General features: G+C 34.7%; 1 protein-coding gene across 2 annotated transcripts; it reads right to left on the bottom strand.

Moving 5' to 3' along the window:
• Positions 1-1,943: 1,943 nt before the first annotated feature.
• On the bottom strand, positions 1,944-11,213 carry LOC103040638 (cell division cycle-associated protein 7). 2 transcript variants are annotated; one of them, XM_022682649.2, is made up of 9 exons: positions 10,997-11,213; positions 9,949-10,068; positions 6,351-6,644; positions 5,759-5,848; positions 5,492-5,632; positions 4,982-5,125; positions 3,830-3,979; positions 2,933-3,069; positions 1,944-2,089 (listed from the first exon to the last, which is right to left on the bottom strand). In XM_022682649.2, exons 1-9 carry the CDS (start codon positions 11,171-11,173, stop codon positions 2,050-2,052), a joined length of 1,293 nt encoding a protein of 430 aa, XP_022538370.2. In that variant the 5' UTR covers positions 11,174-11,213; the 3' UTR covers positions 1,944-2,049. The 2 variants fall into 2 exon arrangements, with proteins under 2 accessions (XP_022538370.2, XP_022538371.2); XM_022682650.2 differs by lacking the exon at positions 10,997-11,213 and adding an exon at positions 10,162-10,248.
• Positions 11,214-15,406: the final 4,193 nt, after the last annotated feature.

Genomic DNA, 15,406 nt, shown 5'->3' with positions numbered 1-15,406 from the left:
TAGGTTTAACTCAACAGTCCATGGATCTTTGCATCCCCTTCAAAGCCCTTATACAATTAATCAAGGAAGAAAAAAAAATGCAGCTTTATCTAAGAGTACAAAAAAAATAAATACATACAATATACTGACAGAAAAAATGAGGGAAAAAAAAACTGGGCATCATTTTGTTAGAAATAGGTTTTTAATTGCATGTTTGCAGTTAGTAAGCAGTGTTTAATAAGCTTCTTGTGCACTTTTGAAATGATTAATGCCTCGTTTTAAATGTCAAAAAGCGATTTATTTCATTTTAAAGCATGTTTGGAGAAACTGCAAAAAATTACTGGATCTCAGAAAGCAGTGGGAGAGCGGAGGTGTGCTACTCAAAAGTTTAGTACTTTGTCATGTTTTACTACACCAAAAGTTAATTTTAACCCAGAGTTCTCCTTTAATAATAAAAAAAATAAAATAAATTAAAAAAAAAAAAAAAAAAACACAGGATGACAGTAGCTATTTTTTTTATTGCTGTAGATTTGAGAAGGCATGCCCTTTACCCTCAGCTAAACTCACTCAACACCAGCCTGACGTGAACTGGAAGCTGCTCAACACTAATACTGAAGCGCAGTCCTTTAAAAATCAGCGTCAAGCTCGGCCAGTGTTTGCAGCTGATAACACAAAGAAGGGAAAGGTTTTCTAGAACATTATCTAATATTTAAACCAGCATTTTTTACATTTTTTGTCTGATAACACATCTTGAGGATTTCCACTCAAGCATTATATAAGATTTCAGATTTGATGTTACTGAAAATCCTAACTTTTAGAAAATGTGAAAAGAAAAAAAAATATCTGCAGCCATAATATAGGCATGGTTTATTTGCAAATTAAAGTGCTTCACAGAAAGATTTAAGACACAATACAAGTTTAAGAAGGTTATAAGAAATTATAAATTAAAAGGGGAAAAAAAAAACATTTATAACAGAAATAAAAATGTATACAATTGGATAAGAAATAAATTGAAGACAAAATACTGAACAATGTAAAAATAATGACAAGTTTTTATAATTAAAATGGTAAAAATTATTTAAGTAATAAAAAAATAAAAGTACTAACAAAAGTGCAAAGAGCAGCACGTTACACAGTAGGGAAAGCAGTGCAGGTAAACATGTTTTACAAGAGACCATTTAAAAATGATGCGTTTCTTTGATTTAATCAAATTGAAAACCTCTGGATTATAATCAAGATGAAGATGGATGATCACAAGCCATCAAACCAAGCTAAACTGTTTGAATTTTTGCACCAGGACTGAAAGTTATCTAAAAGCAGTGTGTAAGACTGGTGGAGAACATGCCAAGATGCATAAAAACTTTGCTTAAAAAAAAAAAAGGGTTATTCCACCAAATATTCATTTCTGAACATTTGAAACTTAATATGAAGTTGTTTTCTTTGCATTATTTGAGGTCTGAAAATAAATGCTCAGATTTTTTTTTTTTTTTTTGGAATTTGGGAGAAATGTTAGCTGTAGTTTATAGAACAAAACTTTCATTTTACTTAAACACTTAAAAAATCAGAGAAACTGATTCAGAAACTGAAATGGTCGCAATTTGTTCCAGAGCTGTTTACTGAATAAAAATCCTAAACTTGCAGACATTTTCCTGAATCGAGGTCAAAAATAAATTATGTCCTTCAAACCTTTTATTACGGTTGCCTATTACTTGTCTACTTTTCAAACATGCAAAATTTGGGGTTGTTTTCTCTTACTGATCTAAAATTATTAATAGGAGCAGAGAGTAGAGAGCAGACATGCAGCTTCTCTAAGTGTCCTGTAGGAGTCTCCAAAGCCCTTAAAGGTTTCAAAATGTAAATAACTTTTCACTGCAGCGAAAAAGGGTACTGCATCATCTCAAACCCAAACCTAAAAAACAAAATTTTAATACAAAATACAATGAACTCCTGACACACTGAAGAAATACTGTAAAATATATTTTATTAAAAGTAAAAAAAAATCCTTAAAATCTGTACAAATCGTTGAATTTAAACATGTAAACATCTTCTGTCCAAATGTTGTTCTTCCTGTTAAAGGTCTTCTTCCTCATCTTTCAATTTGTTACGAAGACTGTGAAAAAAGAGACATGGAACAAAAGGATTTGAAACTATATAAAAAAAAAAAATGTACAAAGTACCACAAAACTACAATTCCTAGTTCATCAAGTTCAATAATCATATCGTCAGCCACCTACACAGCAGGCCACATCAGAAAATGTATCAAATGGGTCATATTGCGAGTGAGGTTAGGCAGGATCCACTTTTTTTTTTTTTTTAAATATATAGGGGTGGGACTGAAATTAAATTATAAAAGAAAACCCACACACTAGCACATAGGGGTGTGCTGTATCGTACGCAATAATATTGCCAACATTTTTCCAATTTTATGAACGATATTATACCCTAAAATATCAAGCCATATTACCCACCTCTATCACATCAGTATCATCACTTCTTTTTTGCTGTTTTTAGCTAAAGAAAAATTCAGTGTTCCCAATTTCCCAATATATATCTGCTAGAGGCAGAGTCTATCCGTCCAGTATCATTTATTTTACTTTAATCCTGGATATATGGAGATATTTGGAGTGCATTATTAGTATCATGACATTTTGTATTATTGACTTCTGTTACAAATCTGATAAAATTCTTGTATTTTTAAATATCTCAGTTATGGGTGTGCCATATCATATTGTATGCAATAATAAATTTATTTTAATTTTGTTGCAGTAATGTATTCTTGAAATATGTTTTTTTAGATCAGCATCCTGTCATATCACTAAGAGTATTGTCTTCTTAATAATACCATGAAATATTGTGATATTATTTTAGAGCCATATCGCCCCATCACACTAAGCCTCTAAACTCTTTCTATATTTAACTACTAACAATCTGACAGTACAAACCCAAGACTCACCTGCACAGGTAAGAGTGAACATCAGAAAAGCCGTGGTACTGAGCCAGCGGGAACAGAATGCCTGTCGGACAGCGACCGTCACGCTGACGACAAAAGCTGCAGTTACAGATTCCACGACACGGAGGACAATGCCAGCCCTGTGAACATCACAACACCACGCGTTACCTTCCTCAACTAACCAAATTTCTGTCTGAGTATTTACTTCACGGACCCATTCTGAACAAACATCTCTAAAATTAAGATCCTGGGGTTTCTTGGAGGAAGACATACAGAACTGTTCTCCATTTAATTCATTGTTGTTATACTTAAGGATTAAATTTAACAATTATATACAGCTCTGGATAAAATTAAGAGACCACTTCAGTTTCTGAATCAGTTTTTCTGATTTTACTATTTATAGGTATATGTTCGATTAAAATGAACATTGTTGTTTTACTCGATAAACTACAGACAACATTTCTCCTAAATTACGAAAAAAAAAAAAAAAAAAAGTAATTTAGAGCATTTATTTGAAGAAAATAAGAAATGGCTAAGGTCTGAAAGCTCTGCATCTTTTTCAAAGAATATAAAGAAAAAAAGTTTGAATCATAAAATTTTAAAAGTTCAGAAATCAATATTTGGTGGAATATCCCTGGTTTTTAATCACAGTTTTCATGCATCTTGGCATGTTCTCCTCCACTAGTCTTACACACTGCTTTTGGAAAACTTTATGCCTTTATACTCCTGGTGCAACAACTCCAGAGGATTTTTAATTTGGTAAAATCAAAGAAAATCAATAAGTGGCCTCTTATTTTTTTCCAGATCTTTAAACACAATGCCAGTACTATTAATATACTGATCACATATATGATAAGGTAGGAACACATTTTCATACTGTTTCACTCTCCTTATACTGACCGGATCCAGAAGGGCCACTTTGACGTCTTCGCCGTATCGGTTCCGAAGACACGGACCACAGAACTGGCCTTGTATCCCACGACAGTCTTCATTACGGCAGCACGTCTTCGTATCTACAGTTTTCTGTCGACACTGGTGACAGGTGGAGCCCTGCAATCAATCAATAGAAAACATTTTAATGCTGTAAACGTTATTCACACACATCAACTCAAACCCAGCGTTTCGCATAGCTTCACCTGTGGGTAATATCTCTAATAACTTCTGTACATTTGGTGTAGCTTCCTGTGATGAAATCAAAGAAAAATATTTTAATAATGCTTTTAATAAGCTTCTTATGCACTTTTAAAGTTCATAATGTTTAGTTTGAAATGTCAGGCCAGAGTAGGGGTGGGCGATATGCCCCTAAAATAATACCACGATATTTCATGGTATTTTCACGATAACGATACTCTTGGCGATATGACAAAACACTCAATTAATAATAATAAAAAAATAAAATAAAATAATATATATATATATCACACACACTTGCATATACAGACATAAAAAAACAAGCATTTTATCAGATTTATAACAGAATTCAATGATCCAAAATTGCATGATACTAATAATCCTACTAAGACCCTTCAAATATCTCCATATATCCAGGATTAAAGTAAAATAAATGATACTGGACAGATACAGATACATAATGGGAAATAAGAACATAATTAGGGGTAGGTAATATGATGATATTTCAGGGTATAATATCGGTTACTACATTAAAAAACCTTGGTGATATTGTGTACGATATGATATTGCACATCCCTAGTTTAGAGCAACACCCAAATAACGGTGTAAAGTTGTTTACCTGCAGGGGCCAAATCCATTCTAAATCATGTTTGGACAAACTGTAAAAAGATTACTGGTTTTTGTAAAGCTGCAGGTGAAAATGGTGATTAGTACTCTTTACCATGTTCTACGACATCGAAACAATTTTACACCGGCGTTCTCCTTTAAATTTCACCAAGTGTGTAAATCTGATGATTCTGTTGATCAGCTGCAATAGCAAATACTCTCTTTACCCAATGGCCCATATCATCATCATCATCACCACCATTTTATCATTTATTTTCTATATTTTTTGTTTCTCAAGAAGTTGAGAATACTCACCGTGGCTCGGTTATAAATCTTCTCAGTCATGGTTGATGCCACCAGCTGGAGCTCATCCTCTGTGATCTCCTCCACGGGTCGGATTGTGTGCGGCTTGCCTTGACTGGGTCGGACGGATTCACGTCTTCGCGGTTTGTTGTGGACCTGAGAGATAAAAAGTGATTAAGAAGCTCTTAAAAAAATTCTTAAGTAAATTCTTGCCTACTAAACCCACACAGGATGGACTCTGATACTCAGTTTGATACAACAATAAATATGAAAATATTTGGTTTAAATGTTTAACCGTGTATACCAGTGCAGGCAAACATTAAACTCCTTTGTTTAGTTTATTTTCAGAATATTTCAGGATATAATTAAACATTGCAAGATTTTGTTTAAAAAATTCTACATACCTTAAATTACAGTGTTTGACTCTAATGAGTTTACTAGTTAAACCTGTACCAGTCATGCTTAAATTTACCAAAACTACAAGATTTAAAAATAATTAAATAAATAAATAAAATTTCACACCTTCATCAGTTCCTCCTCCAGACTCATCTCAAGCTCACAGTTGGATTCAGCAGCAGCGATTTCGTTATTTCCCATCGAGCGAGTTAGTCTCCGAGATTCACGTTCTGGATTACGACGAGGCTCAGAAGACCGAGGAACACGCTGATCACAAATCAGATTAAATAATTTATACCATAACATACAGTATAATTATTGTATACTAAATAAACACTAATATGACAATATAGACTGGACTGATTAAAGTCACATTACAGTTTGTCCACTTACTTCAGAGCGAGGCTCCTTTTTCCGAGCTGGTGCAGAGTTCTTCAGTAATCCTCCAGGCATTTTCTGTAGATCTGCCATCAGCTGAACCAGCTAAACCAGGCACATTAGATAGATAGATAGATAGATAGATAGATACTTTATTTAATCCCGAAGGAAATTTAGGAACACATTAACACAAGACGTTAATATTGACTAGGGGTAGGACAAAAGATCATTGTTATATATTGTATTATTTTCATTTGATACAGTATTGATACATGGAATCAAATACCAATATTTATATTGAGACAGGGGCTCTAAACTATCCAAGACTTGCCCCTAATTTGACCAATAAATTCAAAATTCCTGCTACTTGCTCATTTAGGATCAAGTTATCTCCTTGAGCAACACAGATGCCCTGAAATAACATACAGAATTGTCTTGAGATATTGAGTGTCGCAGAATCACAGTGTCATGAGACCTCCTGTAATTTTCTGATTTTTGGTTTCTTTTCAACAAAAAAATAATTGAATTACATGCAATAAATTATTGTTCAACTAAAACCGCTCTAAAAAAAATTCAGAGCAAATCATTTACTAAAAATGTTACTCACCATGGCTTTGTTGGCTTTGATGTTCAAGGCCCTCTTGGCAAGAAATGAATCATCCTCGGAATCAGAGGCAGAGTTAGGAGGAGGCAGTTTCTTTGGTGAATCTTCCTTCTCCATTTTTTTTGTCTTTTTAGATTTAACAGGTTTCTTCTTAACAGTCTTCTTCTCCTGGGAGTCTTCCTCATCACTGGGGTCAGGAACAGATCGGGGTCGCAACGCTATTCTCAGAGTAAACCCCACATGAGTCGCCTTCTTTGGAGAGGCAACCATGCTTTTCTCGCTGTCTGACTCTGAATTCTAAAAACACAAACAGTAGTATTAGATGAAACCTACTAAACAGACTATGGTTATCATCAAATAAAAATATAACAAACATCAAGGCTCCCCCAGGTCTTGACTAAACCTAGTCGTTAGACCATGGCAGTGTAAATGGAGAAAGCACTACTGAAAAGTTACATGTGTAAAAGGTTTGGAAACACCTGCTTGGCTCGTTTCTTCTAAAAATAGATTAATAATAAGGTCATTATGATCTGTTTCAGTAATTACTTTATACTAGATGCTGCACAACTGTTGATTGCACTCAGCCATGCTTTACTGAGGTCTGGATTTTAAACCTATCCCAGAGTTATTAGACAGAGCACCATTTCTCGAGGCTGCAGTTCTAAACCCCTGCTGTGGAGAAGGGTGACCAGGGGCTGATGGGCTCATCAGGGGCTGAGTTCAGTTTCACTGCTGGTTCTGGTGGACTTTTCCAGATCCTTAAGATCTCAATCAAACCCAGCTAAAGCCACTAATGAACAAATCAACCTGTTCCCAAACTACAACAAGCCAGCACATCTCCACAACCAGAACCGAGGACCGTTGATCTTTTATAAACATTATACATTATAAAATCACCTCAGAAGTCATAGCTCTGGTTACTCAGCCCTGTCCATTTAAAGTGCAGTTCCCAAAAATGCAGTTCTAATAAGGAATAAAATAGGATGGCCAATCAGAACAGTGCCCTTTTCTTATCAGTTTAACTCTGTAAAAATAAATAAATTAAAAGCATCTATCATAAATACAATTCAATATTTCATTTTATTTTAAATTTTATTTTACTTTTAAGTTTTCATCATTTTGTTTTTCACATTTTAGGTTTTTAATAGAGCTGTGAGGTCATAAAAAAATAAAGAATTAACCACTAAAGGGGCAACGGTAACTGCACAACGTTAATTGCTAAAGGGACAAGGCTAACCTTTAAAAAGACACCGCTAATCGCTAAAGGGGCAACGCTAATCGCAAACTGGACGATGGTAATTGCTAAAGGAGCAATGCTAACCGCTAACAAAATGGTGCTAATAGCTCTGTTAGCGGTTAGCAATGCCCCTTTACCAATATTAACCGCACTACGCTACACACTAAAGGGGCGTTAACCGCTACAGGACACCAATAGCCGCTAAAGGGGCAACGCTAATTGCTAACCGGGCAACGCGAATGGCTAAAGGGGCACCGCTAACTGCTGAAGGAGCGACACTAAACACTAAAAGGGATGCGTCAGAATGCCAACGGGGCGATGCTAATACTAGCTATTTTTTTAGTATTTAGTATAGGTAAAAGAGAGAGAGTATACTCAAATATACGTTTTTGAGTGTGATTACACTGGACATTATCATCCTACTTACAACTGTAAAGTTACTGAAACCAGAGCTGGTTTATGAAGAGCCCACCCACTTCCCATCTCCACCGTGAAATCAGAACATAACTTTAACCACTACCTCGAGTAAGTCCAAAATGAATGGGCACACAATTTTTTTAGTTTTAGTTAAGTTTTAGGCTGTAAAGATGCCAGTTAGTATTACTGCTACTGTGAGCTGACTGGTTGGTGAGCTGATGCTGGAGTTACAGCCAGAGCCCGGAGTTTAAAATGTTAAAAACTGGACCTCAAAAGCTTTCTGTAGTACTGAAACACTGAATATTGTTCTGTGATTAGAAAAAAATGCAATTTTTTTAGTACGAGAATTACTTAAACATTTTTTAAACTGCTCAGCTCCTCCATTTGAACACATTTATTTTGGACTCAAGCGGGAGCGCCCTCTGGTGGAAGAGCTCTTTAGGTGGGTATTCTCCTTTCTGTTAGAGATTCTCTGGTCTACTCACTACATAGTTCACTTTATATATATAAAAAAATGCAAACCGCTAGAGAGAACCTGCGAGTCCACTGAATGAACGGGGTTTATGGAGCGAAATGGCTAAAACTAACCTCTTGTCCAGGATATTCCTCCAATTTCTGAAAGTAGAATAAACTTTTTACTAACTTGGTAAACGGGCTTTAGGCAGTAAAGACACCAGTTTGTACATCGGCTACTGTGAGCTGATACTGGAGTTACAGTCACTTTCATTTATACAATCATTAATATGACATAGGCTACCACATGTCAAAGTATTTTAGCATGTCTATGAGAACAGCCACCTCTTAGTTCCAGGGCTAGACTAACTAAGTTAGCCTGCTCACCTTCAGTTCGGCTTAGAAACTCCTACTTCTGGCACCAGTTGTCTTCTTTTTAATATTTGTTCCCCCACCAATCGAGCTACTGTTCTTAGCCACCTTAGCTAGTGACTGGCTGCTCCTAGCTCAACTCGATTTCTCGTGTACCGCCTTTACCTGGCGGATGTGTTGGGAATACCGTGGATAAGAAGGCACACGACAAGAGAGATATATATCGTTTGGACATTTTAGTGCAGGAATGAAGCACATCATGTACAACAACAATCCGTCTAGCTCCACCACCCAAACTCGCAACCGTTAGGACTACAGCCTGCGACGATCCTCTTCAACAACTAACTTCCTGCGCTGCACGCGTAAACATAACTTCAGCATCTGATTGGCTACTACAACGATTTTCATCATACCCGCACGCACTTGGCCAGTTTTTTTAAGGGGAAAAGAACTGCCCTTATTTGCGAGATTTCTAGTCATTTTCATTTTTTATATAAATATTATAAATCTAAAATAAACTTTGTGAAAAATCACCTTATAAATTAACATTTATAGGGATTTAAATACTACACACTCTTAAACACTGACAAATTTGCGACAGTTTAAAAATAAGAAATATTATAATTCCATTGCAAATTAAAGCTTGTAAATTGTATTTAAATCCCGTTGTTTATTTATTTGATATTTTTAGCTGCTCATTTTAGTTTATTTTTACTGGATATACTGTCTTTCTGGAGCTACAGTTACATTGTTTGACTGTCTTAAGTGTATCCTAAAGTGGTTTAACATGTAAATTATTTTGGGAAATCATTTTGCTGTTTTTTTTTTTTTTTTTTCCATTTACCTCCTGAAACAGGGATTTTTTTTTTTGTTTGCTGCCTCAAGGCCGCAATTACTTTTTTTTTCATAAAAAGCTCGTAAAAGTGGTCTGACTAATATTCGCAACAAATATCTATATCTATATATATATATATATATATATATATATATATCTATATCTATATCTATATCTATATATATATATATATATATATATATCAGGCAATAGACTGTTGAAAAAAAAACTCCAGAAAAAAAAACCTTCCATGTATTGTGCTAAAAATCAAACAGAATCAGTCTCACCTGGAATCCACAGTCACTCAGATCTGAATCAGAAAATCCCAGAAAAGTTTGATCATTTTCTGATTCTTCAGCAAAAATCTGCGCGAGCTTATTATACAGCCCGGACATATCTAACGGCCCCTGTGGAGAGAAGAGGAGAACAGAAGCTGTGAATTACCGGCTTTTCTATACTGAGATAAAGCAATAGATTTGTATCAATGATTAATAAACTACCAGAGCCATGCTGCCGCTTTCCCTCGAGCTCAAACAGGTGTTTTAATAAAGACCCCAGCCCAGCTCAGCCGCTTATATCAGGGTGGCCTGTCTGCTGCCTGAGCTAAATCTCTCTCTCTCTCTCTCACTTTATTCATTTACTGCTTTTTTTGTTTTTAATAGTTCCAGCTGCAGCGCGTGGTGATGAGAATATTTAAATCAGTGCAGTTAACCCACATTAATTCTGCTGTGTGTGACACGTGTATTTAAATCGTTGCTGTCCAGTGAAAAACAAGTATCTCCATTTTTGTCTATTTTTAGGTTATCACATAAACTGAACACATAACCTGGACTTCACACTGTGCCCAAATTTCTTAATGAACAGATCAACTGAATTTTTTCAAACTGACCTGAAATAAAGCCTTTTTACATTGACTTTCATTAAAGGTTAAGAACGATTTCTCTCTCTCTCATGTAAAGTTGCTGTTTTGGAGATACATGTATTTCATTGGACAGTATATGGCAATATGCAATATAAAAATAAGAAAAATCTGTTTATCTAATAGATAATAAAGTTTGGCAGATCAGAATTATTATTCCAACATGTAAAAACAAATATTTCATCGAAATAAAACATATATTTTGCTGTATCTTGTAAGGTAATGCATATTTATGCGTAAAGAGCTCTGCAACTTTATAAATTAGCTATTTTCCATCAAACAGCTTGACCTCAACCGTCTTGTGATCCATTTTCTCGAATGTCTGCTCCATCATATACATCAAAAACCAGCCCTCAATTCCGCACCAGGTCATATCAGTATGAATGAGAAGAGCAGCAGTTGTCAGTAATACTCACACAGTAGTTTCTTATCTCGGCGTATAATGTGCGCAGCTTTCTCAGTTTAACTAGGAAGGTCTGTATAAACGAGCAGCAGCTGCTGTCTCTGCAGTCGACTGTTCTGTACTGAGCGTCCTCCGTAATCAGCTCCACCGCCAGAACAATCGCAAGCAAGAGGAACCTGACAAGCTGCATCCTGGAGGTCGGAGATCTTTAACCCTTTTTCTGTGTTTTCCAGCTGAGGAGCCCCTTGAAGAGCAGAAGTGCAGAAGATTGGCTGAACGTGTCATATTTATACCAACGATATGAACAATTCCACGTTTCCTGGGGGAGGTGTGTTTACTAGAAATGAATTCAAGCCTGTGTCATCAAGCCTGATGATGATGTCTGTCACACGTGCCAATCTACACTGAAAACTGCTTATCTTGCAGAGACTGAAAATGGAACAAAAACTAGATTAACAGCTTAAGAAATATGATTTAACCAGGTCTAATGAAAAACTACTGCCTATCTGTAGAACAATGTAACATTGTAGAAATGTTTGGAGTGCTATTAAATAAGCAAATCAAATTGTTATCTTATCACTCCACTAAATTCTTAAAGATCTCATTCTCATGTATATCAGATATATGTTTCATTACTGTATCATTTTGGAGTAATGGTATGGCAAACATTTTAAATAAAACAGTTTTTGAAGTGCTATAAAACCAGCAAATCAAATTGTTATCGAATGAGACAATGAAATCCCAGAAGAACACATTCCATACTATTAATACTGTATGTAACAAATGATATTACTGTATCATTTTGGAGTAATAGGATACCAAACTTAAAAAAATGTCTGTTTTTCATAAAACAGATTTTGTAGCCCTAAATAACAAAAAATTAAATTGTTATCCAGTGGCAGTATGATATCCTTGAAGAAGACAACATCAACTGATATTACTGTATCATTTTGGAGTAAATGGATACCAAAAAGATTCTAAAAAGAAGTTCTATTCAGTTCTGCTATATAAAAACAGATTTTGAGTCCTATAAAATCCACATATCAAAGAGTTATCAAAACACCATGACACCCTTGAAAAGCACATTTCATGAAATTAATAATATAGGAATCAAGTCATATTACTGTGTCATGTTGGAGTAATGGGATACCAAACTTAAGAAAAATGTCTTTTCTGTTTTGCATGAAGCAGATTTTGGTGTCCTGTAAAACCAAAAAAATAAATCTGTTATCAGATGACACCATAAAAACCTTGAACTCTTTCTGTACTGTTAATCATCTACGTATTAAGTGATATTACTGTATTATTTTGGAGTTATCGCACACAAAACTTAAGAAAATTCTCTATTCGCTATACCACATTTGGAGTCCTATAAAACCAAAAAATCTAAGCGTTATCAAATAAGACCATCACATTTTTCATCACAATCACACTTTCCACGAAATTAGTGTTGTAAGTATCAAGTGATATCAGTCTATTTTTAGGAGTAAATGTATGTGTCCATTCTGTTTTGCATAAGGAGTTTTTGGAGTTCTATAAAACCAGCAAATCGAAGAGTTATTAATGGCACCATGAAAACCTTGACATCCCAATACTCCAAAATGATACAGTAATATCACTTGATACTTATGTCACTAACTCTATATAATATAAGTGTGTTGTTAAAAAATGTATACTTAAACTTGATACTTTACTGTTAATAGTATGCAAACCATGATTTCATGGTGTCATTAAATAGCAGTATGGTTTGCTGGTCTTATAGGACTCCAAAATCTGGTTTATGCAGTTTGGTATCCTATTACTCCAAAATGATACAATAATATAATTTAATATGTATACCATTAATAGTATGGATTGGGTTCTTCAAGGATTTAGTGGTGACATTTGATAACAGTTAGATTTTTTGCTTTTTATAGGACTCTAAAATCATGCAAAAACAAATAGACACTTTTCCAAATTTTGGTATCCAATTACTCCAAGATTATACAGTTTTATCACTTGATACAAAATTGATCAATAATATGGATTGCCTTCTTCAGTTATATCATGGTGTCACTGGATAACAATTTGACTTTTTTGTTTTATAGGACTAAGAAATCTGGTTTATGCAAAACCGAATAGACATTTTACAAGTTTTGTATCCCATTACTACAAAATGATACAGTAACATCACTTAAAACATATGTCTGGGATACATGAGAATGAGATCTTTAAGAATTTAGTGGAGTGATATGATAACAATTTGATTTGCTTATTTAATGACACTCCAAACATTTATAAAATCTTACATTGTTCTACAGATAGGTAGGGGTCTTTCTGGTGTATATTTATATTTATTATGCCTGGTTAAATCATGTTTATTAAGCTGTAAAACTAGTTTCTGTTTCATTTTTAGTATTCCGTGTGCACGCGGCTACCGTAAAACACGGTTTAGACGCGCACAAATATCAAACCAACTTCAGCCTCGTTTAGGGTGTTTGGTGAAAATAGCGCGACCGAGCACTTTCTAAGTGCAGATGGCGTGACAGCGGTGTTTCCACTCCTGTAACGTAATTTAAAAAACGGTATTTTAAATCTACATGAGGGTGTGACAGATATAATGATGACACAAGCTTGGATTCATTTCTAGTAAACCCACCTCCCCCAGGAAGCAGAGAGGAATTTTTCATATCGTCTGTAAAAATATCAAGGACAGAGTTCCGCCTTTCAGGAGAAACAGCCAATCAGCTTGCTGAGGAGAGTTAGTGTGAGAGGGGAAGCCGGATGTTGTGGAAAGCCAGAATTTAGTACAATACTTTATGTTGGTAGTTTAAAGCAGTTTCTTAACCCTAATCTCTGCCATGAAATTGTGTGTTTTTAAACAATCCTTTATAGAGTTTACCTGTTAAATTTCTTAGCCTCCTATGGACCATACATAAATAATTATGTATATCCAGCAGTGTTTTAAACACATCATTCCACTACTTACTTTATTTAGTGCCTTTAAAGCAGAGAAACCTCTAGAATATGCATAACCCTGGGAATATGCAGTAGAATATGCAGGAACAGGGTCGAGAAACACTGCTCTAACGTGAATGAACGTTTATTTGTAGTTTACAGTAACACCACAATGATGGCATGACCACGGTGTGGAAAGGTATTATTAATGAATTTACACTCCATTTGTTTGTTGCTGTTTTTTTTTGTATAATCTCCTATCCAGAATGCTGATATTAAACTTTCATATATTTCCATTTTTTTCATTTTTAGCATAGCCTGAAAATGCATATTGAATGAGATTATATTTTCACGCCCTGTTTAAATGTTGATTATTTGACAACATATAAGAGTGGTGAAACTATATTTGGCAGATATTATAGGTAGTTCAGTTTATTTTATTTATCTGAAAATCTGGAATCCATAACAGGAAGCTATGAAAATGTTAGTGTTGACTAGGGGGTGTGTTGTATTGATATTGATATTGAAATAATTATATTTTCACAGTACATGATATATATTGATATATAGTGACATGCAGACATTAGTGCTGGGCGATATAGGAAAAATCATATATCACGATATGGATTTTTTTTCTAATACGATAACGATATATATCACGATATACCACATTTGAGTATGTTTTCAGTTATTCTTCGAAACATATGATAAAATAATATCATTACTTACTTACTTATTATATTTATTTATAATTAAATTATAAATTATCATGCCATAGCTTTATATAAAATAAAAACAGTATTAAAAAACAGATGACTACATCACAGACTATTTCCTGGAGCCTGACCAGGTCCGAGGAAAGTGATGGGAAATCTCGGGTCGAGTCCAGGCAAATAAAATAAATAAAAGTCACAGTATCCTGCTATTTAAAAGAATGGAAAATTAATAACAATAATAATATAGTTCTGCATACTAGAGTTTAGATTGTCTGTCTGAACCCGAGCATGAACCCGAGCCTGAACACGAGCCTGACTGACCCGATGCCCGAATTTATGCCGGCGAGAATTCTCACCGCTTTCCTGACACGCGACATAGAACTATGCTCAATGTAACAAATCACACTGTAATTTTTGTGCTGATGCAAAAGTTACAGTTCATCTGCTTTAAAGCTCCGCAGGTGGATTAATGTCAGCATATAAATCACATTCGTTTTCCTACAGGACAAACCATTCAAACATGCGGATGAGCTCTCAGCACCTGATTAAAAAATCACCCAGTATCTGTCTGGCTTAAAATAGTTAGATACAGCTATTAAATGATTAAATAAACATTTATTGAAAAGACCAGTGAGACGTTCTGTATGCTAAATAACAAAGAAGGCAGCAACAAGCTAGAAGCTAATAAGCTAATAACAACATTTAATAAAAACAGAAAAATAGATATGTAATAGGAAAATAACCAACTAAACTAAACTCAAAATGCTAAA

This window comes from Astyanax mexicanus, chromosome 24 (assembly GCF_023375975.1).
Source record: "Astyanax mexicanus isolate ESR-SI-001 chromosome 24, AstMex3_surface, whole genome shotgun sequence".
NCBI lineage: Eukaryota > Metazoa > Chordata > Actinopteri > Characiformes > Acestrorhamphidae > Astyanax > Astyanax mexicanus.
The sequence above is the reverse complement of the archived record's forward strand: the minus strand, read 5'-3'. Positions and strand labels throughout refer to the sequence as shown.